This window comes from Cebus imitator, unplaced genomic scaffold, assembly GCF_001604975.1.
Source record: "Cebus imitator isolate Cc_AM_T3 unplaced genomic scaffold, Cebus_imitator-1.0 Scaffold113, whole genome shotgun sequence".
NCBI classification, from domain to species: domain Eukaryota; kingdom Metazoa; phylum Chordata; class Mammalia; order Primates; family Cebidae; genus Cebus; species Cebus imitator.
The window spans coordinates 7456214-7483546 of record NW_016107428.1 but is presented as its reverse complement, the minus strand read 5'-3'; the positions used below and the strand labels follow the sequence as shown (position 1 = coordinate 7483546).

Below are 27333 nucleotides of genomic sequence, written 5' to 3'. Positions count from 1 at the left end.
AACAATGACACACATTTTATTGCGGAAACTGGGGAGAAGCATGCCTTTTGTCCCCAGGGAGAAGGCAGGAGTGAATTGGCAGGGGAAAGGGAAGGGTTTTGGGGGAGAGGGGAGGTGTTTTCCTCACAGAAGCTTTAAAAATAAATAGAATTTGAAAAGAAAGAGTTACGTTCTAGGTTAGGATGAGTCAGTGTGGGATTTTTGACCCTTTGGCTCACAGTCCTGCCAAGGCAACTTAATCAGCTGACCATTCTTGTTTGTGCAATGAAAAACTAATTTCAGATGAAAGCTTAAAAGATGCAAATTAATTATCCTTTCTGACATGCTCTGTATACTTCTAAGCTGGCAAATGTTTATTTTCCCCACTGGTTGTCAATGATCAATCACCAGTATTTAACTTGCAACCTTCAAATGACAAACAGTGAAGATATTTCATTCACATTCCAAGCAAGTTATAAACATTTTCAAATGAAAATGGAAAGGTTTGTGGAGTGATTCTAAGCTGGAAATGCACTTATCTAGAGGTGCTGCTTAAATAGAAAACATATTTTCCGATAACAAATAGTCTCTCTTTTATTTTTCCACTAAGTTATTATGTTTTCCTGAAATATATTTTAAATGATAACAAAAGCACACATGGGCAATAATAATAATTATTATTTTTTGAGACGAAAACTTGCCTTGTCACCCAGGCTGGAATGCAGTGGCTCCATCTTGTCTCACTGCTACCTCTGCCTCTCGGGTTCAAGCAGTTTTCCTGCCTTGGCCTCTCAAGTAGCTAGAACTACAGGCACTCACCACCACACCTGGCTAATTTTTGTATTTTTAGTAGAGACAGGGTTTGGCCACGTTGGTCAGGCTGTTCTTGAACTCCTGGCCTCAGGCAATCCACCCACCTCGGCCTCCCAAAGTGTTGGGATTACGGGTGTGAGCCAGTGTGCCTAGCCAGTTATCTATATTTTTATAGTTTTAAATTGACTTATAAGGTGAAAACAACAACTACAAGAAAAAATCTTTATCAGCTCAGACCCTCTGTTCTATGCTTCCTGATATTTTTCACTCTTCCCTTTCTGTATCCAATTTTTGGCATACGTGAGGCTCTAACACTTCTTAAGAATGATTTCGTGAATCTTGGCTGGGGAGGATGTGGATTAATGAAGTGTTTTTCCAGGGCAGACTTCCCTGTAGTCTGGGGATCTCTGTCTCACATCTCCTTGGATCAGTTAGACAGTTGGGGCTTTCAGGAAGACCACCGTGGGCAGTTCTGATATGGATACATGCACACTGGATTGCTCTGAGGCATCTGAGGAGACCAGGTGGCTGCCTATCTCCAAAGCTACCATCGAGTCATAAAATGATCGCAATTGGACACTTCTAAATTCAGATCATAGTGAACTATCTGTTGAGTCCCTAGAAGATCATAGTAACTAACTTTATTTTTTTTATTTTTTCTGATTACAAAATTAGTACATGGTCACTGAAAACTAAAGTCATGAAAGAGATTCCCCATGGTTCCCACCAATGTGTCTCCTCAGCCCTATCCCAAGAATTTTTACTGGCAGTTTGGTGACACTTCTGGATTTTTCTATATATTTAAGAATATATGTAAAGATATTTAATTATTACTTTACAGAAGTGATCATACTCTATTATTTGGACAATTCATTTAAAAAATAGGGCTGGACATGGTGGCTCATGCCTGTAATACCAGCACTTTGGGAGGCCGAGGCAAGCAGATTGCTTGAGGTCAGAATTCAAGACCAGCCTGGCCAACATGGCGAAACCCCATCTCCACTAAAAATACAAAAATTAAATGAGCATGATGGTGTGTGCCTGTAATCCCAGCTATTTGGGAGGCTGAGGCAGGAGAATCACTGAAACCCAGAAGGCAGAGGTTGCAGTGAGCCAAGATTGCGCCACTGCACCCCAGCCTGGGTGACAAAATGAGGCCTCATCTCAAAAAAAAAAAAAAAAGTTACTAAAGGAAATCATCCATCTCAACAACAACAAAAAAAGCAAAACAAAACCCAAAACAACGACAACAACAAAACCCATTATGACACAGAAACAAAGACTTGAAGAAAGATCAGTAATTATATTCAGGTTGCCATTTATATTTCTCTGTCCCAGTCAGTTAAAAAGAGATTCCCTTTTCGTAAACAGCTATTAAGTTGCAAACCCCCAAATGGGCAAAGTTATTGGCAGCAAATTGATCTTCAAACAGAATTCTACACACAGAAGTCTTGAGAGTGAGGGAGACATCTAAAATCCTGTGTGTGCTAACTGGAGTTTTTGAAACGATTGTCCCCTTCACAAAATGCACATATTTTTGGTAATCATTTCACTTTGTAGCAAATATTTGTATACTCTAGCCCTGTAGTACTCCTGGCTAGAAAAAGCATTGTTTGCTGAAAATAAATCTTAGGGAGTTGTTAGTTATAATGACCAATAGTAGGATTCATTGGAATGAAGGACCACATAGATCTGATGAGGACCTTATGGACAGTCTTACTACAAGAGACAGTATCCTGGCCTGGAAGGTAATGCTCTTTCCCCAGGTCTGAGAAGACTCTCAATGGCTTCTTTTTGGCATAGTGCTCGAGTATACTGCTAACAGAATGCTAATGGGTACAGCCTTTCTCAAAAGCCTTTTGCCCGTGTGTATCAGGGGTCTCCATACTTTTAGCCAGAAGCCCTACTTTTAAAAATGTTGCTGACTGGGCACGGTGGCTCACACCTGTAATCCCAGCACTTTGAGAGGGTGAGGCAGTGGATCACTTGAGGTCAGGAGTTGGAGACCAGCCTTGCCAACATGGTAGAACCCTGTCTGTACTAAAAATACAAAAATTAGTCAGGTGTGGTGGCAGGTCCCTGTAATCGCAGCTACTCGGGAGGCTGAGGCAGGAGAATTGTTTGAACCCAGGAGGCAGAGGTTGCAGTGAGCTGAGATTGCATCACTGCACTCCAGCCTGGACGACAAAATGAGACTTCATCTCAAAAAAAAAAAAAAAAAAAAAAAAAAATAAAAAAAAAAAAAAAAAAAAAAAAAAAAAAGTTACTAAAGGAAATCATCTGAAATGTAAAGACTATTTCTAAATATGTTCATTCCTGTGTTTTTCTTAATAGCAAAGATTTGGGTATGGCCTCAATGCCTATTAATTGAGGACTTGCTAAATAAATTCTCTAGATACTGATATTCATGTAGTCATTTACAGTTAATGAAAAAAATTAATATAATGTAACATTAAAGGAGAATGTAGGATTAAAAAACTCTTTCTACATCAGGAACCCAACCATGGGAAAATTCTACATACATGTGCACACACACACACACAACTGGAAGGAAATATTCCAGCATATTAGTACTGACCATCTGGGATAATCAGTGAATTTATAGATGACTTCTATTTTCTTCTTTGTATTTCTGTTTCATTTTCTATTTTACTGCATCTTCTAAATTTTCTACAATAAGAAAATAATCAGAAATAAGGCATTTAAAACAAATGTATCACATCTTTCTAGATTGATCACACCTATTCATATATTTCTCAGGGTTTTATATTACTTATCCTGGCATATATAGATTTGTGTATATGGTTTAGATATCACCCCAAAAAGAAACCTCATACCCATTAGCCATCACTCCCCATTCCTCAGCCCCTGGAAACCACTAATTTAGTTTCTGCCTCTACAAATTTGTTCAGGCTGTTTCCTTGAATTTTTAGTCTTTTAGGCATTCAGGGAACATTTATTTAGTCAGTCAACAAACACCATCACCAAGATAAACTCCAGATGGATCAGTTATCTAAATCTGAAAAAGAAAACCTTTCCAGTATAGAAAACATGTGTCAATTTATTTGTTACCAGGGTATAGGGAAAGCCTCCCTAACTACAAACTCAAACATGGTAAAAGACTAATACATTACCTGCCCTCCTCCTCCAATTTTTTTGATGGGAAAAAAATACCCAAAATAAAAAGCAAAACCTGTGGGAAAAATATTTGTAACATGTATTGCTGATAAATGAGTAATCTCCGAAATAGAGCTTACTCATTTTAAGAGTTATTGAAAATAACTTGTTCATTTTTCTAAGTTTGTGTGGATGTCCTTAAACATATGAAAAGATGTTCAACTTCCCTCATAATAAGAGAAATGCAAATGAAAGCTGCAGAGAGATACCAGTTCTCACCCATCAGATAGCAGATGTTCAAAAGCTTGACAAGGCTATAAGGAAAAGTGCCTCCCATACAGTGCTGGTTAAAGTGCAAAATTACACAGTGTCCACAGAGAAATCTGGCAAAATCTAACAAAACCACACACTAATTTTTTCTTTGACCTAAAAATCTCCATTCTGGAAATTTATCTTGAAGATACATCTAACAAATATGAAGCAACATATGTATGAGATTATTGACTGTAGCATTCCAGATAATAGCAAAATGTCATTTATAACCTAAATGCTTATATATAGGGGATGAGTGTACTAAACTAGTACGTCTGTTTAATGGAAAAAATTAAGCTGTACAAAAATGAGGAAGATCTCCAAGAAGCGATCTTTAGAAGTGAGTTCTAGGATACACTCTTAAGTAGGGGGGGAAATTTTTTTTTGCAAAGAGCAGCACAGAAGCAGAAACTAAAACTAATGAAAATGATTACTATAGGGTATGTATGAGAATGAAGAGGAAGGTATAAGAATGAGTAAGGCTTTTAAAAAATATTATTTTGACTTTTGAAACATGTGTTTTACATATTATTAAAATAAAATAAAACCCAGTAAAAAAATTTGAAAGAATCGAATGAACTTATATCGATAATATAAGCATACAGTAAAGAATTCAGGTATCTTTACCTGAATTTATCTTTATGAACAAAGTACTCCCTGCATATGCTAAAAATCATTGTGGGAAAGTCTGTTGGGAAATCAGATATCTGCACAGTCTCAAAGTATCACCCCAGAAATTATCTGTTAATTACAAAGGGGAAAAGACATTTTTGTAGTAAGTGTGCTGGCAGACACCAACTTAACCACATAATCAAGCCCTTTTTTTTTTTAACTGTGTTAAAATATACATAACATAAAATTTACTGTTTTAACCATTTTTAAGTGTACAGTTAAGTGGTATCCGGTACATTCTCACTGTTGTACAATCATCACCTCCATCCATTTTCAGAACACTTTCTTTTCCCAAGCTGAAAATTGGTACCCATTGCAAGTAGTCAAACTTTGCATCACTTGGGAATGGAATAACTGTGCATGTGCTAAGAAAATGCAGTGGGAGGGCTGGGCACGGTGGCTCACGCCTATAATCCCAGCACTTTGGGAGGCCGAGGCAGGTGGATCACGAGGTCAAGATATCGAGACCATCCTCGTCAACATGGTGAAATCCCATCTCTACTAAACATACAAAAAAATTAGCCGAGCGTGGTGGCACGCGCCTGTAGTCCCAGCTACTCAGGAGGCTGAGGCAGGAGAATTGCTTGAACCCAGGAAGCGGAGGTTGCGGTGAGCCAAGATCGTGCCACTGCACCGCAGCCTGGGTAACAAGAGAGAAACTCCGTCTCAAAAAAAAAAAAAAAAGAAAATACAGTAGGAAGCACACATCTGCTCTGGGCATTATTGCCAAAATGTTTAGGCTGAATCTAATAATGAAGAAACCAAAGACAACTGCAGAGTGCAGAGCATCTGACGCAGCTCCTGGTTTGGCCTCCAATAAGATCAATGACACAAGAAAATTAAAAAAAAAAAAAAAAAATGGCCAGGAGGATTGTTTTGGAGTAATGGAAACTAAAGAGACATGACAGCCAAGTGCTATGAGAATTTTTGGTTGGATGCTGGATTAAAACAACAAAATAACTATTATAAGGACATTTTGGGGACAACCTGAGAAGTTGGAATAGGCACTAATATTACATAAAATTATTTTATCAGTGTTAAATTTCTTGGGTACATTGATGGAATTGTGGTTATATGAAAAAATGTCTGTTCTTAGGAAAAACATTCTTAGTGGTAAAATGTTATGATATCTAACTTTTTAAATGGTTCCTCAGATCAATGAATAAATAGACCAATTGTATATATACATACACACGAAAAAGGGAGAGAAAAAAAGAAATTTAGTGACATAAAAACTGGGGCAAAAGAAGGCAAAATAAAACCTAATAACCATACTATATTATTAAAAGAAGTATAGATGTTTATCATTACAGTGTTTATACATTTAGGCATTTTCAGTTTATTGTCTATGCTTTTACTCATTTTAGTCATCATATTTTAAGCTAGATCATCAAATTACATGAAATCGTTTCCTGAACTCTCCATCCCCTTTGGTTCTTATGTTTTAGTGTGAGGTTTATATATGTCTTTAATTCAGCAGGGAAAATGAAAATTGAACATGTCTTCAGAATTACACTTTATGGGATTTGAATACATTGTTCATTCAGAGCAGGTATTCAGTTGTGAGATTTTGAATCCTTAACTATGACAATACGGAAAGATTTCTCAAAAGTATTTCTAATAGACTTCTGTCTATACAGATATACTACTACTAATACTTCAGATGGTGATTTGTCTCCTTAAAAAGCATTCTTGTACTTCAGAGCAAAGATGCACAACTGGAATAGGAAAGAAATCTACATTTGGTCGACATGAGAGACTAGCAGAAAGCGTAACACCTGAATCAACCTGAATCTTTTCATTATCCTGTATTAAAATATCTCTTTCAGGAGGTGAAATTGACTGTGTGGATAAGGACGGCAACACTCCTCTCCATGTGGCTGCAAGATACGGTCACGAGCTTTTGATTAACACCTTAATAACCAGCGGAGCTGACACAGCCAAGTAGGTTACCGCAAAAATATGGTGGAATCATTGCCTCAAATGGGAATATTGCCAAAAAAATTCTTCTGTGCAGTAGTAGATAGTTCTCATTTATCCAGGTGAAAGTGGGTCTGTACCATTACACTAAATAGAAATTAAATTTGAAATAAATAAAGTGCCTTTTAATGGCAGAGGCCTTTTAAAAACAGAGGCAAAGAAGAACCAATTTTATTTTTTAACTTCATTCAAATGAGGTCTATTTCAGTGGTTTTAATTAAGGAAACTTGAACTTTATTCCTAACTTTGCTTTCTAATATTCTCTGTCCTTTCCAATGCTTATTATTAAACAGGAAAAATAAAACATAACAGCCGGGCACGGTGGCTCATGCCTGTAATCCCAGCACTTTGGGAGGCCGAGGTGGGCAGATTAGCTGAGGTAGGGAGTTCGAGACCAGCCTGACCAACATGGAGAAACCCTGTCTCTACTAAAAATACAAAATTAGCCAGGCGTGGTAGCACATGCCTGTAATCCCAGCTCCTTGGGAGGCTGAAGCAGGAGAATCGCTTGAACCCAGGAGGCAGAGGTTGCAGTGAGCCAAGATCGTGCCATTGCACTCTAGCCTAGGCAACAAGAGCGACACTCCATCTCAAATAAGTAAATAACATAACATAACATAACATAACATAACATAACATAACATGTAACATAACTGGGCCAATTCAGAACTTCTTCAGAGTGCTCATTCAGTTTTAATGATATGGTTATAGAGTACAATTGAGGAAATTTGCTATGTAGTGAAGGGGGGACCTGACCTTACTGTGCACTTCAATTCAACAAAAATACATAAAGCATCTATGCTGGGTGCTATGGGAGATTTCAGAGGATTAAGTTACCTAGTTGGTATCTTTAAGGAGCTCACAATTTTGTTCAAGGCCCAAGACTAACTTAAGACAAAGAACCATGCAAGATTATATATCATAAAGTTCTAAATGAAACAGGACTTAAGTGGCACATGTTTGGTGTAGATAATCTCTGCTGCCCAATATAGACAGGGAGGAGGGAGTTCAAAAGTGGCCAGTGTCTTCTGAAAAGGCTTTAAGGAGAAGGTGAATTTTAGGTAGGCTTTAGGGGCTGAGAATTATCTGAGTACTGCAGGGGGTGGCAGCCATCCCAAACAGAGAGGAAAGCAGGAACAAAACAGGCAGACTCCACACCAGGGAAGAGTTCGGCTGACAGGAGAGAATGTGATGATGCTGTGTGTCACCCAAGAGCAGGACCCAGTGATGGCTGGGAGCCCAGGCTTTGGTGGGTGCTCCCTTGCCACCAATCCAAGCAGCTTCCCATATGAGCTGTGTGACTTTGGGCCCATTGCCTCATTGGAAAAATTGTAGTAATAATAGTATTTATCTGTAGGTTTATTATGAGGATTAAATGACTTAGTTACTAGTAAAGCTCTTTGATATCTGGTAAGATCTGTATGAGTTCTGTTAATACATCTGCTAAGGTTATTAAAAAGATAACCCATGTTAAAAGCTCTGTGAACAATGCCTGGCATGTAGTAAGCTATCAATATATGTCAACTATTATTTTATTATTTATAATAGGTAGTAGAACTAAACTAAAGAGGGCCTTCAATGCCTGAATAAAGAGTTTAGCCTTGATCACAGGGACTGTGTGTAACAATAACTGAATTTTTAGAAGAAAAACAGTGTGAAGACAGTGTATCTTAGGAATTCTATTTTATTTGTCAATGTTGTGCAACACAATTGAAAGTCTTGTATGAGAATGAGCTAAAATTGAAATGGTCTGGGAAAGATGTAGTGGGATCATGAAATCAGATTCACAGAGGGTCTGTTGTTCTGGACTCAAAGTGAGCTATGGGAAGCATTGTGGTAGATTGGTAGGCTATAATGGTTTATTGTCATCAGTTCAACATTAAGTTGAAGGGGGTTCCAAATATCTCCCAGTCTAGTGGTAGAGTTAAGAACACGCACAAATGACTGTGTATCGTCAAGCTTGTTAAGATGGATGTTTGGACCAGGCTGTGGGAACAGAGTGAGAGAGACACTAATTTTCTGGGTCTCCCAGAAGAGATGATGTTGTAAAAAAAGAAAGGATATGTAGACGTTTGCCAGATGGACAGAATTATGGGGTAGAAAGAGAAATGCAAGCAAGGAGGGTTATCCCAAGAAGAGGCAACAGTCGTTATAAAGACATAAACATGTGAACATGCTAAAAGCACATTTCTAAAGCTGTGACATTGGATGTTTGGTAGGTGGAGTGGAAAGAAATGAGGTGGAAAGGCTGGAAGAGCCACATCTCAAAGGACTTTGCAAGTCCTGCCAAGGAATTAGATTCCATTCTGAGTCATTCGGAAGCTGTTAAAGAATTCTAAGTGGGTGTAGAATAGGTTGTGTCTAATGATTCCATTTGTGTGTAAGAAAGATCTCTCTGATAGCAGTCCAGACATATTGGAGGCAGTCCAGGCTGGAAACACTTGGCAGCCTCTTGCAAATGTCCAGGGAAGAAAAGATGAGGTCTTGGGCTAAAGATGAGGCTGAGGGATGACAGAAGAGGGGAATGCTGACAAATAGTATTAGCAGTGGGATATCTCTTTACAGAAGAGAAGAGAATCTGGATGTTGCAAGTTAAAATAAGCCTTTCAGTTTTGTGGGAAGAGCTCTACACTAGGATTCAGGATGCTCTTACCAGGTTCTGGAGTTCCCAGGCAGATCGTGGATGCCCAAAGCTAGAGATAATAAATGCTCAGTGTTAATTCAGCAAAAGAAAAAATATTTAGGCACCAACTGACTTTACCTGTATTGTGTTAATATTTTCAGTGGTTTTTTTTTTTCAGCTTTGGGTTACTTGGGGAATTTTAGCCAAATAATCATGAATTTCTGATTTTCTTCCAGACTTGAATTCATTTTAGGAATAAAAATTAGCTGGATCCAATAGTCACTAAAAATTTTCTCCTAAAAACCATTTATACAATATGATTAAAGTTTATTTCCTTATAATTACGTTGCTTTCAATTTATGGAAACACAGACTATGTAGTAAAAGTGCCTTAAAAATAACATTGTTGTTCAAGTATCCTTTTATTCCATTGTCTCTGCTATATCCTAGGGACACAGATGACAGAAACATTGTCTCAACCTCAAAGAGCCATGTCTGCTTTCTTTGTCACAACGTATCTGGGGATGTGACATGCTACCTTCAGTGACAGTGATTTTTATGGCAGTGATTATATGTGTGCGTGTAAGTGCCTTCGTGTGTTTGTGTGTGTGGGAGAATGGAAACCACCCTAGAGCAAAATATCAAAATGAAGGGAAAAGTAATTGGAGAAGATTAAATTTGCCAAAAGCCTCTCAGAAAATCACTGTTCTCTGGATTCCTTATAGGATTATTAAAGAGGAGAAAAATAGGCCTTTCATAAATAAGTTAAAAAAAAAAAGCATTTATGAAAAGAACCCCTCTTCATTCATAAGCAATGTAGCCAAATGTATTTAAAAAGAACTCTATATGACAAGTTTTATCATTATTACTTTCTTAAGGATTTATTTGAATCTAAAATAAATGTCAGCCCTTGATTAGAATGTTCTTTGTTATTCTTTTTGCTTCTCTGAACTTTAAGTCAGAGCAATTTCCTATGATTTGACTCAGTGCTCATGTAACTTTATGTGGTGTCCAAGCCCTCTGGTTTATCTTCTTTCATTTTGTTAGTTTGGGGCACTTGTCTCTAGGATTTTAATTTGCCTATCCTGTTACCAATTATGCTTTCTTTTTCTGCCTCAACTGCAGCAGAATTAGGGGTATTGTAGTTTATAGATAACTGGCTCTGACATTCACTCATTCATTAAATATTGGTTGAGGTCCTAAGTAGTATATATGATGCCAGGTTCTGGGATTATCGAGGTCCCTGCCCTTGAGGAATTTATAATCTCTTGGGGGTAAGATTTAAACAAGCAATACAATCATGAATGCTAAGTGTGATGCCAGAGCAATTTCTGGGTGCCATTTGGATATGTAAAAACATATCTAAGACATGGAACCCAGCCTCACAATACTAGAGAAGGAAGAAGTAATGGTTAACCAAGTCTGAAGGATGACTAGCAGTTAGCTCATGGTAGCAAGGGTCTTTTAGATCCTTAGTATGTGGTTATTTTTATTATAATGTCATGTGAATATGTATAAACATAAACTAGATAAACTCCTTAGGCTTTTGACATTAACAAATTAATATATTTAAAAATTACAAAATACATGGAAACAGAAACCAACACCATTCATGTTAACTGCACAATTTAGTAGTAGCAAACTGGGCACTGCTCTGAGGGGTTTCATTTAACTTTCACTGTAACCTCCTGGGGTTATGATGGTTTATATTGCTATGATGATCCCCATCTTACAGGTGAAGTAAATGAGGCACAGAGAAGTTCAGTTACCTGCTCAAAGTCACAGAGCCAGTAAGGGGTAGAAATGGGACTCATCTTTGGTCTATTGGATCTGGAGTCTCAGCTCCTAAGCATATGGCTTGCTGCCTCTACATAACAGATGATGTGATAGTTGACATTTTGCCAAAGTGAAATCACCATTTGTGTAGGATTACGGTCCTGGTGACTGAGGTGCAGGCTCTTTAGAGTTCGTATACACTGCAAGAATGCAGGTTTTGCAGTGGCTTAAAGTGGTGGGACAGTGGACTTGTCATGCAGCACAGAGCCCCTTATTCAAACTACTGCCAAATTTCATTTATATGGAAAGCTCAGGTACTGCATTATCATTGACCCTTCCTAGGTTCAGCCTTATCACTTGTCCATTGAGTCCATCTTTATTCTTTTCTCACTGGCCCATGCCAGTACTGCACAAACACCAGTGTGGCCCTCAATACAAACATGGACACTGAAAGTAGGCAGAGAGGTATGCAGTGATAAAGGGCCACTCTGATGAGCCAAAAAAATGCTTTTATGCCAGTTGTTTTAGATTATTATCAAAAGGAAAAGACAAGTTAAAATTCTCACAACTCTCGAGATCCCAGAGATATTTCCAGTGCCTCAGAGATGCACTGATTAGTTTGAGAAATAATGAGAGAAGCAGTAGAGAAAGATAAGAGCATTTCAGGTGGAGGGACTGGCATGTGCAAAGGCCTGGGGGCAGGACAGAGCCAGGTTCTTACAGGAATGGAAACGTGTTTATTGAGATTCTAGAATATGCAGATTAGACAACAGCCAGAGCGACAAGGGGCCTCTCGAGCCACTTTAAAGTGTTTAAACTTGATTCAAAAGGAACCACTGAAAAATCTGTTCATTGCAAATAATAAGGACCGGGTCTCATGGTTGCCACTTAAGGGTGCATACCAAATACTTGGAATTGCATAGATAAAATGCGTAAGAGATTGGTTTGTTTAGTTGGACCGATCATTTGGTAAAAACCATAAGATTATCTTATTCTAAATTTAGGAAGTGTTTTTGTCTCACCCACTCAGTGAGCAAAGCTAAACCATTCCCACTTACGCAGAAAGATAACAGAAATGTTAACTGATCATGATTCATTCTTGGCTTTTAAGGAATCACACCTGATTTTAAGGAAGTACAATCTGATTACAACTTCAAAACTCATGTACTGCTGATTACCAATTGAGCTTATACAAATTTCAAGTGCAACAATCCTACTAGCATGTATGGTAAAGGATTTCCATGTGCCTGATGCTCTATTTTAGCACTACGTGAACATTATCTCAATGGGCCCTTACAGTTGCTATGTGATAGAGTCACTATGATTACCTTATTTTCCTGAGGAAAGAAGCATTATGCATTTACCAAAGATGAAGTAGATAGCAAGTAGCAAAATGAGGACTCAAACCCTAAGTTTCTGACTCTGTCACCTTAATCATGTGTTCTTTACTCAAATGGCCTAAAGAGAAGGTTCTAGAAAAGACTGGATGTAGGGAGGGCAGCCACATCTCCCTGATGCCATGGAGAAAGCTTCAAAGACCCCAAATTCTAATCGTGTGAAGGCTCTTTCTTCACCTCTAATAGCTCTCTGCAAGACAGGCCTGCAGACCTCATTTATTCTGAAATAACTGGGTAGGAGATGCCAACTAACAGCTAAATTAGAACTAGCTAATATAAATGTGTTCCATTAATTTAATGACTGGTCAAATAAATGTGGCAATTTAACTGGAATTGGTCTCCTCTTTCCTGTAACTTATGCATTGTTAACTTTAGTGTGATTTGGCACCTGCATTCTTGATCTTCCTTGGCAGAAGGAAAATCTGCCAAGGAAGATCTTACTTCATCTTACTCTACCTTACTTCATCAGGTATACCTGATGAAGTAAGAGTGATGCTTCTTAATTGGCTAAGATAGCCAAATCCTAATTTTCCTGTGAAAGGTTTATAATCCTTCCTTTATGATCAGTTTTATTTTATAACAATAAAGTAGTAATTTTATTTTGAAATACATAAATCATTTCTGAATTGATCCAGGGACACTGAATTCTACTTTTCTCTCCAATGTTGACTTGAAAGTCAGTTTTACTACTTGAACCATAATTTCATATGCAAGTGCAAATGCCATACCATTTGAGTCTGTACTAATCTGTTTTCAAATTCTACACTGAGGTAGTAACTTTTTGTTCACTGTGGAATAAAAAATATATAAAACAGAATTTTTACTAGACCTTTTAAATTAGAGTAGCTCTATCTCTCTCATCTTCTCAGGTTTGTAAGGAGCAGTGAAAAAAAATCAGCGAATGTAGAGTATGATGAATTATCTAAAGACAGGGGTTTTAAGTGGCAAGGTTGATTGGAAATATTGGTAATAAGGTTTATAGAATATATCATATTGTTGCTGTTATACTATCACTTATAGTTTTTGTTTTCCCATTTGGTTTCTTATAGAGTTTGATGCTATTTTCTCTAATTCATTTGCTTATATTGTTTTACATAAAGATATATATGGAACTTTATAAACTATATTGTATATGTATTATGTGTATATATTTTTATTTATGGGTATATATGAACATATTTTGTGTGTGTGTGTGTGTGTGTGTGTGCGTGTGTGTGTGTGTGTGTGTGTATGTATGTATTTAAAGAATGAAGAAGGCTCAAAAAAATCTTGAGAAATCCAGTTTTTGATTCCAGGCACATTCTTTCAGGAATGAAAATATTCTATCCATTTTCCTCTTCTAAGTGTCCAGATATATTTAATCACATATTTTTGCCTTAAATTCCCAAAACAAATAAAATGATTAGGTAAAATCACATTAGCTTTAAGTTCCATTTAATACGTAGGTTTTAAAACATGTTATGCTCTTAAAAAAAAAAGAATGCTTCTCTTGAATCAAGAGGGAACAATATAAATAATAGCATAAGTAGAACAGCTTCTCTCCCGTCCCCCAACTCCCTCTCCCCTTTCACAAGCATCAAGGTCATCACTGATGCAATTGCATTTCAGAATTTTTTTGGTAAATGATGAGAGAGGCAATTACAAGCAGTTCTTCTCCACATGACGCTGCCTGGAAGACAAGCAAATTGCATCACTTGATGGATGCCAGCTATTACACACACTGGACTGGAATCTCCATATAGGGAAAGGAAAACAAACAGAGGGAAGACTGAACAAAACCATCAGTACATGGGAAGAAGCTATTATGGAAAGAGAAAACTGTGGTTAATTGCTAACAGAATTGAATATTGTAAAACACTGAGTACCATGAAATGTCTGTGAATGTGTATGTCCTTTCATGCAGTCACAAACATACACCATCATAATAACTTTTGAGATGGTAAATAAGATGTATGTACCCAAAGCTTAGCAAATTCAAATCATATGTGTTTCTTTATGAAGCATGGAGTCTGAAAACGGGCCACTTTGTGCCAGAGAGGAGACTTAGGTAATTAATGCTGCAGGGTGTAAACAGATACAGTCCCATACTTGCTTGTATTATGCAGAAGATTTAAACAATCTGAAATGTATTGTTTGATTAAAATGAGATGTTATGAGGAATGGTCACTAACATTATAAATGCTTGTAAGTACACAGGAATCACCTGGTGATGCTGCTTGGTACGAACTACAATTCAGCACATGGCTTTGGGTCCTTGTTGAAAAAGATGTAGTAGGGAAGAGGAGGGGGATTTAATCCTGAAGGCAAAAAGTGCTGCCATCAGAAGGCTGCCTGTCCCTTAAGGGGTCATCCGGAGGACTGTGTTGTGGTGGGGGTTGATCTATAAAGTCCATTTCTAAATTCTCTCTTTAATACTACTAAGTTTATGAAATATATGCAAAGTAATGTTTATTTCCCACTCCCAACTGTGTTTTTTTGTGACTGGTATTGTGATGTGGGTTGGAAGATGAAGTTTGATCAGCAAAAGACAAACATTAGTTTTTATTCTCATCCAAAACTTTATTTTCAACAATATAGCCATTATTAACTCCTAGCAAAGTGCTTGGGACATAATACAACAATAATAGTTGTTTATCAAATCAAGAAATAAAACAAGGGCTGAGCATGGTAGCTTATGCTTGTAATCATAGCACTTTGGGAGGCCAAGGTAGGTGGATTGCTGGAGCCCAGGAGTTTGAGACCAGCCTAGACAACATAGCAAAACCCTGTCTCTACAAAATACACCAAAAAATTAGCTGGGTGTAGTGATGTGCAACTGTGGTGTTCCCAGCTACTTAGGAGACTGAAGTGGGAGGAACAACCTGAGACCAGGGAGGTCAAAGCTGCAGTGAACTGTGATCACACTTCTTTCCCTGACCCCTTTGTGGGACTCGCAACAAGGGTACCTTGCTTACTCAGCCTGCCACTCTCAACTCCTCACAGGAAGGAGCACGCGAGCTAATGAGTATGGGAACTGGAATGAATGAGTGCTGGAGTAAACTCTGTGCAGGCCCAGCAGTGGCATCCAGGTGGGGGTGCCTGCAATTCCCAAAGCCCCTCGAGGGCATGTTACAGTGCTCTTTTAGCTCTGCCGTCCACTGTTGGCTTAAGTGTTAACAGCTCAGTGGGCCCTTTGCCTTTTTGGTTGAGGCAGCTGCCCTCCACCAGCGAGGGCAAAGGGCCAGAGTGACAACCTTTTGTATCTGCACCTGTGGCTCCCGAGCTCTTGTTTGGTGTCCAGAAAAAACGAGGTCTCATGAACAAATTGAAGGATGGTAAATGCAGGGGATTTTATTGCTGATGAAAGTGGCTCTCAGTGGGAAGGGGAGCTGAAAAGGGGATGAGATGGGTAGATAATCGTCCCCTGAAGTCCAGCTGTCTCTAGCCAGATTCTCCTCCAAAGTTATGCCATCAAGCTGTCTCTCTGAAGTCAAGCCACTTCTCTCTGATGTTCAGCCGTAGTCCTGTCTCGGGTTTTATAGGCACAGGATTGGGTGGGGCAGGGCCATGGGTAGTTTAGGAAAAGGCAACATTTGAGTGAGAAAACAGGGATAGAAATTCTCACTTTGGGTTGCAGTTTCAGGCTTTTCAGCTTGAGAGTGGGTTTTTATTGAGGACCTGACCTTTTCTGCCTAGAATTTCTCTGCCCCCTGCGTCTATCACTGTATCAGCACCACTGCACTCCAGCTTGGGTGACAGGGTGAGACTCTGTCTCAAAAAAAAAAAAAAGTACAGAGAAAAAGAAAAGAAAACAGATTGCCTTTCAAAATTGAGAGTTTGTCTTGCTCAGTATTGTTATCTCCAGCCCTTAGCATAGTCTATGATACTTAGAAACTGTTGAATAGATGAATGAGGGAATGAGACATACAATCACCAAGCTGAAAGAAAATGAGAGGGAAATTAATTTTAAATTTAAAGAGTCATGGTTTATGTGAAACAGATTTTCTTAAAATATACATTCCTATGGTAATGGACTTTTAATTCTGGTTCTGATTTAGGCATTATTTTAAAGTAGAAATTGATTGCATAATTATTTATTGAATGGAAGAATTACCAAATTATTTTAGCCAAGACTCCCTACACAAAGCATTTTTAATTTTCATCAGAGAATCTAGAAAGGTAATTGTCCTTCTGCATGTATCTTGAGATCTGTTGCCGTGAGATGCTCTGTTTTCTTACTCCTCAGGTGTGGAATCCATAGCATGTTCCCTTTACATTTAGCTGCCCTAAATGCTCACTCTGACTGCTGCAGAAAGTTGTTATCATCAGGTAAGTAAATCTGTTAGCAGAGATGAGGCTTAATGTGTCCTGTACCTGAGTCAATGAATGGCTTCAAGTGTCTGGTCAGAGTGAGTGGCTGCCTGTGCTTCATGTCATTACCTGACTTGGCAGGATGAGTTGTGTTCCTCAGCTAACTGCATGTGACAGCTCCCAGCAAATCTTGGTGTTAAAGCTGTTTGAATGTCACTATTCCTGTCCCAGAATGAAAGTCTTGTCTGTTTTTCAAGTTAAAGCTTGAGCATTCCAGGGTGAAAAGTGGCAGAGATGGCCAGAGCTTATAGAAAGGTTACATCACAGAAGAAGGAAAAGTCTTTGAGACTTAAAATGATGGCTTAGCATTTAATATTTTTCAACAAAAGAAAAAAGGCCAAATACCCTACATCTGGTGGTAGAAAATGTCATGTTACTCCCACTCCCTGGGCATTGAAAAATCACTATGGCTGATTTCTTCCAACTAGGTTTAATTTCTATTTTTTAAATATGAGACTCTTTGGAGCCAAGAGATTGTTTCTGGTTTGGAGCTTTGCTAGTCTTTCTTATCACCACCTCTGCCGACTGTCATATATTAAGAAATTCCTGGGTTTTCAAAAGTGGTAGAGGTCTGCAAGGCAAAGATTGTTTATGAATTAATTCAGCAGATATCCCAGAGGCATTTTTTTTCCTTTAAGTACTTTACCTATGGCTGATTCTGCTTTCACTGCTGTTGCATGTTTAAAAAATAATCCCTGCATGCAAGCATGTTTCCCAACTCTTAAACCAACTGAAAGGTTGAAATACACATAAGGAAATATCTATTCCAGCATGCTAAGATTATTCCTTTGCCTCCATGTTTTGTCTGTGAGTTCTATCTGCCTGTCTATTGCCCTACTTATCTCAAATTGGTTTCATAAATTTCTATCCTGGGATTAAAAAATGGGGCTGTGGTTCACCCAGGGCTGAATGTGAAAATAAATCCTTCTTGACTTCACGGTTCTTCCTGTAAAATTGCCAAGCTTGAGCAGTTACCATTTGTTTCCATGACAACCTCTTTCTGACTACAATTGCTTGCATTCTGGTTTTTCTACTAACTGATTTTTCTGTCTCTGCAATGTTTCTTGTGGTTTAACTAGGACAAAAGTATAGCATAGTATCCTTGTTTAGTAATGAGCACGTGCTGTCTGCAGGCTTTGAAATAGACACCCCAGATAAATTTGGAAGAACGTGCCTTCATGCTGCTGCTGCAGGAGGGTGAGTAGTTAGCAATTCTAGTTATTTTTTGACTTAATTACTAATTCATCTTTATTGACCTAAGCTGTCTTGAATCAAAGGCAATTTCCTTAGTAAAATAAGAAAGAATCATTTCTACCAGTTATCAAATATTACTGTTATATTTCCGTATTACTTGAATTTTGTTTCACCAAAGAAAAATTATTAGCCCATCTCAAATAGCAGATAGTTTTTCTTTTACTTTCTTCTTTCTCTTTTCCTTTTTTAAATTATAGTTTTCAGGCTATAGAATACATATCTGTTACCCCATACACCAAAAGAAAATAATTTGAAATTTGTTCCTAGGTTTTTCCTCTTTTGTTGCTGGTATGCGGGTGATGATCAAGAGAATCAAAGATTGAATTAATTTATGTTAATTTATAGACATTTTTATCCTTGTTTCAAATCCGATTTTTAGTCTTTTAGGGATTAAATGTGAACATAGGTCAAGAAAACCCAAAAGACAGGCAAACAGTGATTTAATCCTTACCTTTTTTTAAAGTTGTAAGGAGAATTTTTTCATCAGCTACTTTCTTTTCACATACCAGTGGTATGTGAAAGATTGAAGCTCTGATCAATATATTATTATTGATCTATGTGACCACACATTGACCAAACATGGCATCTCTTGGATGATGTTGTTTGGGGAAGGTGTTGGTTCTTAATCAATTTCCTGGTCCTTAAGGAACAGCAATGCTTCTCCATTTGTCATTTGTATATTACCAAAAGCATTACCTATTTATCAGAGGTGGATAAATGGTGACACTTTAGGGCTCCTTATTTACATGAGTTCCTTCTGAATTCTTATTACTAGATTTGTATTCATAATTGTATATATATATATGTATATATATATAGTGTATATATGTATGTGTATATATATATATATATATGTATATAATTATGAAATTTTAAAGCCCTCTTACCCCCACCTGAGCTCCCAAATTGTATGAGCTTTATGAGCCGCACAAGTTGGCTTCATCAAGGTAAATCAAAGGCAGATTTAACCACTGCCTTTGATTCTTTGGCATCATGCAGTAAGATCAGCTGAATGCTACCCCATTCAGCTGGCATGCTACACCAACACATACTTATCTTAAAAAGTTCTTATATGTTATGATTGAAAGAGCTAGCTCTCTGAGAAGGTGGCTATAAAGGGTGGATTTGGGGTAAAGAGAGCCCTGCTTAGGTTTATCATTGAGATCATTTTTCATAGTTAAATTATAGTAATAATTCAAGGCCACTTCTATCATCCCAAGTATAGAACAATAATGGATAATAGTCTCTTTTTTATGCCCCCATTTAAAAAATATCAGACCTGTACAGAAAGTGGCAACACACAATTCCAGATTCATGTCTGAAATTCTTATTAGAATTGCTATTTAGCTATATGCCCTTTAATAGGAAAAATCACTTCGCTGGGTCCTTTTCTCTCTATTAAATATGATTTATTGCTTCTGTGAATGATAAAGAAGCTATGGAAGATCACTGCGCACCATGACATCATTTTCAGCCTTGGTTCTGCACATTTATTTGCCTAAATTACAAAGACAGGGAAATGCAGTTGCTTTATTTTCCATTAAGGAGCGTCTTGGTTGAAAGTGGTTATCATGGTGAATTCATTCTGCTGTGATAGCAGGTAATGCCCATCCACTCTGGCTCATTGTTTAAAGGGACACGAAATTATTATAGGTTTAAGTGGTTGTTTCATAAACTCTTGATGGTTTTGAAAAAGAATTTCAGGATAAATGATGAAACCATCACTGGAGGGTTTAATCATGTAATAATCATTAAATTTCTTAGTCATGGAATTGAAAATGTTCCACCAAGTTCTTTAATCTGTTGATTTATTAGCTTTGAAAAAGGAATCATAGAAACTTTAGATCCTTACAATATGTCATTACTCTAATATGTTCAGGTTTTTATTAGCAGAATTTGGACTAGAAGCTATCTTTTCATCTGGTCCTGCACTCTGCAGAAAATGGCTCTTGCTGAAGATAGGCCAGTAATTGATCTCTTCCGTCTTAATGATGTTTTCCCTGTCTTTCTAGTAATGTGGAATGTATAAAACTCTTGCAGAGCAGTGGAGCAGATTTCCATAAAAAGGACAAGTGTGGGAGGTATGTTATCAGAGTTCTGCTTCAAGTGCCTAAATAAAAGGAACTGGGAGTGGTCTATCTAGTAATCAAGCTACGTTGAAATGGTAAACTGGGAAGTTAGCTGGGGGGATTCCATCCTTCTCGGAAGGAAGTCTCTTCTCATGGAGATTTCCCGCAAAGCAAATAAGCCACAAAGAAAGCATCTCTACTCACAGCTTAAGGACCTTAGAAGCTTTGCCTTTGGACCCTGTCATGAGGTTGTTACTTGATAATTTTCAGTCTAGTTAAAACATACGCAATTCAATAGGTAAAATACTTAAACATTTCTTTTTTTGAACTAACAGGGAGAAAAATCTTGTTAGTTCAAGATTTTTGAACTAACAAGAGAGAAACTAAATGATTTATACATATACATATACACAGAATTTAGACCAAGAAGGACACAGCAGCTCAAAAGTTCTTATTGAAATAAGGGTGAAAAAGTTCAGACCCAGAGAGGGGATGTGATTTGGGCCAGCTTGCCATCTCCCCACACCAGAGCCCAGGGCTTCTGATCCTGATTTGGATTCTGCATTGTTCTTCTCATTAACCAACATCCCTATCCTCTAGGAGCTTATAGTTCAGTGGGGAAGATGAGACAATACACCAGTGCCAAAATCAAGGCAATATGTGATGAGAACTCAAGAGAGACCCAGACAGCAGCTAAGCCATCTCAGACAAAAGAAAGAGAACTAGTTCCTGGGACAAGAAGGATGAGTGGGGTTTTAATGAGTGGAAGTGATTCATGAATCGGCACTCCCAGGGGTAAACCAACCTGGACAAAGGCTGGGGGAAGTGTGGACATAATCCAGAAAGCCTCAAATCATCCAGTTTGATTATCCTAATGGGTACATCTATGGAAGAGAGATACCCTATCAAAGGAGATTGGGACCAGTTTTGGAAAGTCTTCAGTTCTAGGCTGAGGAATCAAGTCTTTGGTTGGTAGAGAGAACTAAAGGTTTTAGAACACGATTGTTATACATGGGTATTGTACCTTAAAAAATTCTTCATTCAGACTAACTAGAAATTATGGACACTTGATTAGAGCTAAGGAAGTCAATAGGATGGGCTTGCAATGGTCCAAAAAAGCAATAACGTAGACCTGAACTAGGATAGGCTCTAGGAAGGAGAAAGAACAGATCCATGATAGATGGCCTTGTGTGACACCACTGTCTTTGTAGCCTCACTTCCAGTTTATACACGTTAAGCACCCTTCATCTGAAAATCCAAACTCTGAAATGCTGCACAATCTGAAACATTTGGGGCACAGCCATATAATGCTCAATGGACATGCTCATTGGAACATTTTGAATTTTGGATTTTTGAATAAAAGATGCTCAACCATCTAAAACACTTTTAGTTCCAAGCATTTCAGATAAGGGATACCTAACTTGTATAGTTGAAAGAAGCTTTCCACACCCCTAGGAATACTGCTGCCAGTTCTAGTGCCAACAACGAGCCTGTTTTCCAGACTGAATGAAGTAATAAATTGCTGTTTGTTTTTCAGGACCCCTTTGCACTATGCAGCTGCAAATTGTCATTTCCACTGTATTGAGACATTAGTGACCACAGGGGCCAACGTTAATGAAACAGATGACTGGGGACGCACAGCTTTGCATTATGCTGCCGCATCAGACATGGATAGAAAGTAAAAACAGCCTTGCTCATGCTTCCTCTGGGAACAGGGTTGGGGAGTGATGGGGAAGGACTGCTAAGTTTTCTTCATACTGCCTCATGGAAAAAGAGTTAGACTAACCCAGAAGAGTTAGATTTGCTTCATTTCAAACCTGGGCTTTCCTGTTCTGGTGACTTTATGTTTGATTATTACATGTCACTGCTCAATTACTTCTCTGTTCTTTGGGTTGAATGCCAAGTGGAGCTGTCAAGCTCAGGTTTACGGTTCATTCAAAATCTGTTGTAATTTATTTTGACATATACCATAGTTTTCATCATCACCACTTAAATGCTTCATTTGCTAATATATATGTCATATGTCAAAAACATCCACCCATGCAGAATCCCAGCAGTCTTTAAGTATAGCTTCAGTACATGCAAACTAGGTACCATTGTTCCAAACCTGGGCATGAATGCTCTTTCAGGAGCTAGAGGAGAGGAAGTTGGTTGCTCAGGACATGTCTGGATTCTAGGGGGGTAGGAATGGAAATAAGCAAACCAGTTCAAGGGGAAAAGGTGGGGGAGATGCCCACAGTTGATGAAACTGTTCTTAGAAGCTTCAGGCAGGGCCTCCTTCATAAGAATGCTTTTTGGTGACCCTGTTTGAAGAACTGTTGAATTATTTGCTGTCTTGTGCTGCGGAATTGATTCTGGGTCAGTGCTAACTGCTTCTTCTGTAGAGCAATGGCTTTTAAATGGTGACCCAGTGAGAAATAATATCTTACAATCATGACCCCATATGCACATTGACATATATATAGTTTATATACTTTGTAAAATGAAAATAGTTTTCATAAAATCATATTTACTTTTACCATGTGTGATGATGCATTCTGATATTTTCTCTATTTCATTAGAGAAAAAAATCTTTCTGATTGCAACCCACTAAATCGATTTCACTATGAGTTTCAAAACGGGTTATGGTCCATAGTTTGAAAAATACTGCTTGTTTCCTCTTCATAGTTATATAATAAATAGAAATAATAATGTCAGATGTAGTATTCTGATCACTTGTGCTTGCAGGTTATTAACAGACATTGCTTAACAAACATTTATTGAGCATCTACTGTGTGCCAAGCTCCAGGCGATTCACTTAGAATAGACTGTGGGTGGTGGAAAGGGTGGGGAAACAATATACTTCATCTTTTAAGAGCTGGAAAAGGAATTCTGGATGATGAAGAATTGTTCTGTCAGATGAAGGGTAAATATGACCCCATTTCTGGACAAATGAGATGCTAGCTGGCAGTGGGGAATGTAGTAGGAGTCGGAGAAGTTTCAGCTAAGTCACTTCTTTACTTGGGAAGTTTAGGATGTTTATAGAAGGGTGGGCAACTTGATTGTTACCTTAATTGCTGATACTTAAGTGGAAGTTTTAAGAAATCATATTCTCAGTTGGATCCTTGGGAGAGAATAGATTTACTGGATGGCTTTGGAGAGAACCATATATACCTTCAGTGAAAATCAGTGGTGCTTATTTCTTCTGGGCTGGGGTAAAAATCATTGAGATATTAATTGCACCAGAACCATTAACAGCTTTGCCATTTAAAAAAATTAATTGCTACTTTTTTTTCTATCCTTTATGCTGAGAAGTAAGACTATCTTAGGAAATGCCCATGAAAATTCAGAAGAACTTGAAAGAGCCAGGGAGCTGAAGGAAAAGGAAGCCACACTGTAAGTTTCTTCTCAGCTTAAGAACAAGGTGCCATTTCCGATGCTTCATCTGCTTCTCTGAGTTGCCACGTTGCTTGCCTTACTATTTTGGGGTTTCACTTGGGATCTTGAGGAAGTGATATGGGCTTGCCTTTAATGGAGAAGAAACTACTCTTAATACAGCCTTCAATTCTGCTACTTTCACACAGAGAACTTTCTAAAATTGTAAGGTTTGCTTCAGCCACCACTGTGGTCAGCAGTTTTTAGGACCTGGTGTCCCAAATATCATTTCTGACTGTGATGCATCATGTACCAAGGAAAACAGATGAAGCCTCCTCTTGGCGCCTTAGGTTATGCTTTTATGACCTGGGGACATTTATTTAGCAGATTCTATTTTAAAAGATCTTCGTACTTTGGTGTGAAATAACTACTTGTGCTTTCCCCTCACCCCTAGCCCACACACACATCAATTTAGGAAGAGCCTCCTGCTCCTGTACACAGCTGCTCCTGGGGCCCCTTATCCTACCTGCTTCTCGCTAGCTTCTGACAGAGACATAGCTCATTGCTGTTGCAGGGATGGGAGTGCCTGCCATCACTCAGGGTTGTAGATGCATGGGAGGCTCTGTGGCTTTGTCCTCTGAGAGTCCTTTCGGCACCACAGATCACAGTGAGAAACTAACAGTGCTTAGTGCAATGCCTAGCACATAGTCAGTGTTCAATAACTGTTCAGTAAATGAACAAACAAATGAACTGGTGCCCACACCTGGTGCCTCACCCCTGTGGAACCTAGTGGATATGGTGCTCTATGAGTCTGCAAGCACATCGTGGTTACTTATTTATTCCTCGATTGTCAGAGGAGCCAGTATCTCTGGGGCCTGAATGCCTGTGTCTACTCCAGGGTCTTCCCACCCTACACCGGGCTACTCCCATGCCCAGACTGTTGTAGAAAGGCATAGTTAGAGAGTATGGCTCCAATGCAGGTTGTGGGACTTAACTTCGATGGTAATTGGGAAGGGGACAGGAAACGCAGCAGTGAATAAAGTAGAATGACTGAAGTTTTGCTTTAATATCCCCAAATTTAAAATAACAGTATTAAAACACTGTAGCATTTTAAGCCACCACGGCAAATGCCCCCTTCTCCAGTGAACTGCAAGCTTGCCCTGAGCCAGACAAGCTGATGGAGAGGGAGGGGACAAGGAAGGTAGGACAACGAGGGGGAACCAGCTGCCTGAGACCTCTTCTACACAAAGGGGGTCCACTCCCTGGTATCCAGATACGCCTCTGACCTCATGGGCATCTGTTAGCTTTACATCTTAATTACCAAAATTACTAGGCCCTGGGAAGAGAGAGAGAGAGAAAATAAGCATTCCCAGTTAAAGCACAGAATTCACGTTTCCCTTACAAACAATGTGGTGAATATCCAAATTATACATTACTTTTATTATAATACTACTATTGATTGTATATATAGTTCCGCTATATTCTGGGTTAAATAACTCAGAATAATTCCAAGTGTTTTCCAAATTATAAATTCAGTTTATCAACTGATTTTTAGGACGTAATCCATTCAGAAGTTGGGGACTGTGTGTCCACTAGCATGTTATTCCTATTGAATGATTTTATATAAACGGCCAAATTCAGTTTACAGTGAGTCATACCTGGGATCCCTTCCATGGGCATTTAATTACCAGAATAAAAAAGAACATCCTTATAAGGTGCAAATGACCGAAGAGAGAATAATGGCTGGACTCTAAGAATAGTTTGATTTACTATAAAGCATTTTATGAATAAATCATGTGTCATGTGGGTATTTGGGTTTTAAAAAATATATGGCTTTCATCAGTTTTTCTAGAAATTGAAGTATCTGCTTTAATTGTCCCTATGTGTAGTTGACTTTTTTCCTTTTGCCTTATACCAAAAGATAGGAAAATGCCATTTTAAAGTTTTTGGGTAAACTCTAGAAATTTTCTATTGGAAGGTTTTATTGAATGTATGGGTTGATACTTAGAATCTTAATATTTTGATTTGAGCATGAAATTGGATCGGTTTGGCCTTATAAAGGACATGTTTGTCCCACTATCGCAGGAATGATGCTGCTGTGAAGCAGTGCTTCCTGACTGGTGACTCCCTCTTTCCCAGCAGGACCGGACCATTTGCAGTAGGCCCTGAACAGAACTCATTACATCCCTGGGTGCTTGTGAACTAGAGTTTTGGGCTCTTCAGTGACAGTGGAGCCATGTTCCTTCCTCTAAGCATCCCACAAAGACTGTGGCTTTTTGAGAAAAATTACAACTCTGTCTGAAAAGGCTTTAAACATTTTTTTTCAGATCTATATTCTTAATCGTGAAATTTAAGCCTCTTTATTCATATGTGGCTATGAAATTAATTCTTTGTTCTTTAAAAGTGCTAACCCATTCCTTTAATTTTTTTTTATTGTTTAGGCTATTCTTATTTTTTTTAAATTCTTTTTAACTTTAATTTTTTAACTGTTGATTTTATGGTGAGGTTAAGAGTCAACCTCTCCCTATTGAGGCTGCCCTGTTACAGTGCTTGACCACTTCCTTATTATGTCTGAGACTGTTGACAGGGAGTTCTAAAACTTATTTTTCAGTAATCTTGATGACAGACATTTTTACCTGAAGATGAGATGAAAAAAAATCTTAATTACCCTCTTTCCTAAAGCTTTTTCCGAATTCTAGAATGGCTATATTAAGCTCAAATAAAGATAGCTACAGAAAACACACACACACAATTTTCAACACATAAAACTTCATTGCTGTAGGATTTTTAAAGAAACAAACTCATCAAGTACTTCATGAAACATTCATAATAGGAGGATTTACATAAATCATATTTTTCAGTCCAGAGATGTTTTCTAAAATAACACTTCATCTTTATACTTACAGATGTCTAGAGTTTCTGCTTCAAAATGATGCAAATCCATCTATCCGGGATAAGGAAGGTTACAATAGCATACACTATGCTGCTGCCTATGGGCACAGGCAATGTCTGGAACTGGTGAGTTGTTTTGTTCTCTCTCTCTCTCTCTCACACACAAACACACCCATTTCCCACTCTGGAAATACTGGTCTTACAGTCTCAACAAATGCCATCCTGCCTAATTAAGTCACCAGCAGAAATCACCTTGAAGATATTCTGGGGTAAGTGACTACATTGTTACATGTTATGATATGTAGATCTCTTTTTTCCATTTCTGTCATTCCTAGTGTCAGAACTGACTGACAATTGACTCTTTTCTACTTTACTGTAATTTGGCTGGGAATGTTAGATCTGTGTAGGGACACTATATATATATTTTTTTCCCATTTATTTTATTGCATTTTAGGTTTTGGGGTACATGTGAAGAACATGCAAGATTGTTGCATAGGTACACACATGGCAGTGTGATTTGCTGCCTTCCTCCCCATCACCTACATCTGGCATCACTCCCCTTGCTCTCTCTCCCTAGTTCCCCAACCCCACCGTCCCTCCCCAATTTCCCCCCAAATGACCCCAATGTGTAGTGCTCCCCTCCCTGTGTCCATGTGCTCTCATTGTTCAACACCCACCTATGAGTGAGAACATGCGGTGTTTGATCTTCTGCTCTTCTGTCAGTTTGCTGAGAATGATGGTTTCCA

At 38.3% G+C, this 27333-nt stretch overlaps 1 protein-coding gene across 6 annotated transcripts in view; it reads left to right on the top strand.

The window, feature by feature from the left end:
• ANKRD44 (ankyrin repeat domain 44) overlaps positions 1-27333 on the top strand; it is a 334866-nt gene that overhangs the window by 210485 nt on the left and 97048 nt on the right. For 3 of the 6 annotated variants that reach the window (XM_017538761.2, XM_037742095.1, XM_037742094.1), the window contains exons 10-16: positions 6723-6837; positions 16894-16976; positions 18098-18215; positions 20285-20353; positions 21879-22019; positions 23636-23716; positions 26602-26713. In XM_017538761.2, the coding sequence (XP_017394250.1) occupies positions 6723-6837; positions 16894-16976; positions 18098-18215; positions 20285-20353; positions 21879-22019; positions 23636-23716; positions 26602-26713 (719 nt within the window). The remainder of the gene's footprint in view (positions 1-6722; positions 6838-16893; positions 16977-18097; positions 18216-20284; positions 20354-21878; positions 22020-23635; positions 23717-26601; positions 26714-27333) is intronic. The other 3 variants (XM_017538762.2, XM_017538758.2, XM_017538760.2) reach the window with 2 other exon arrangements.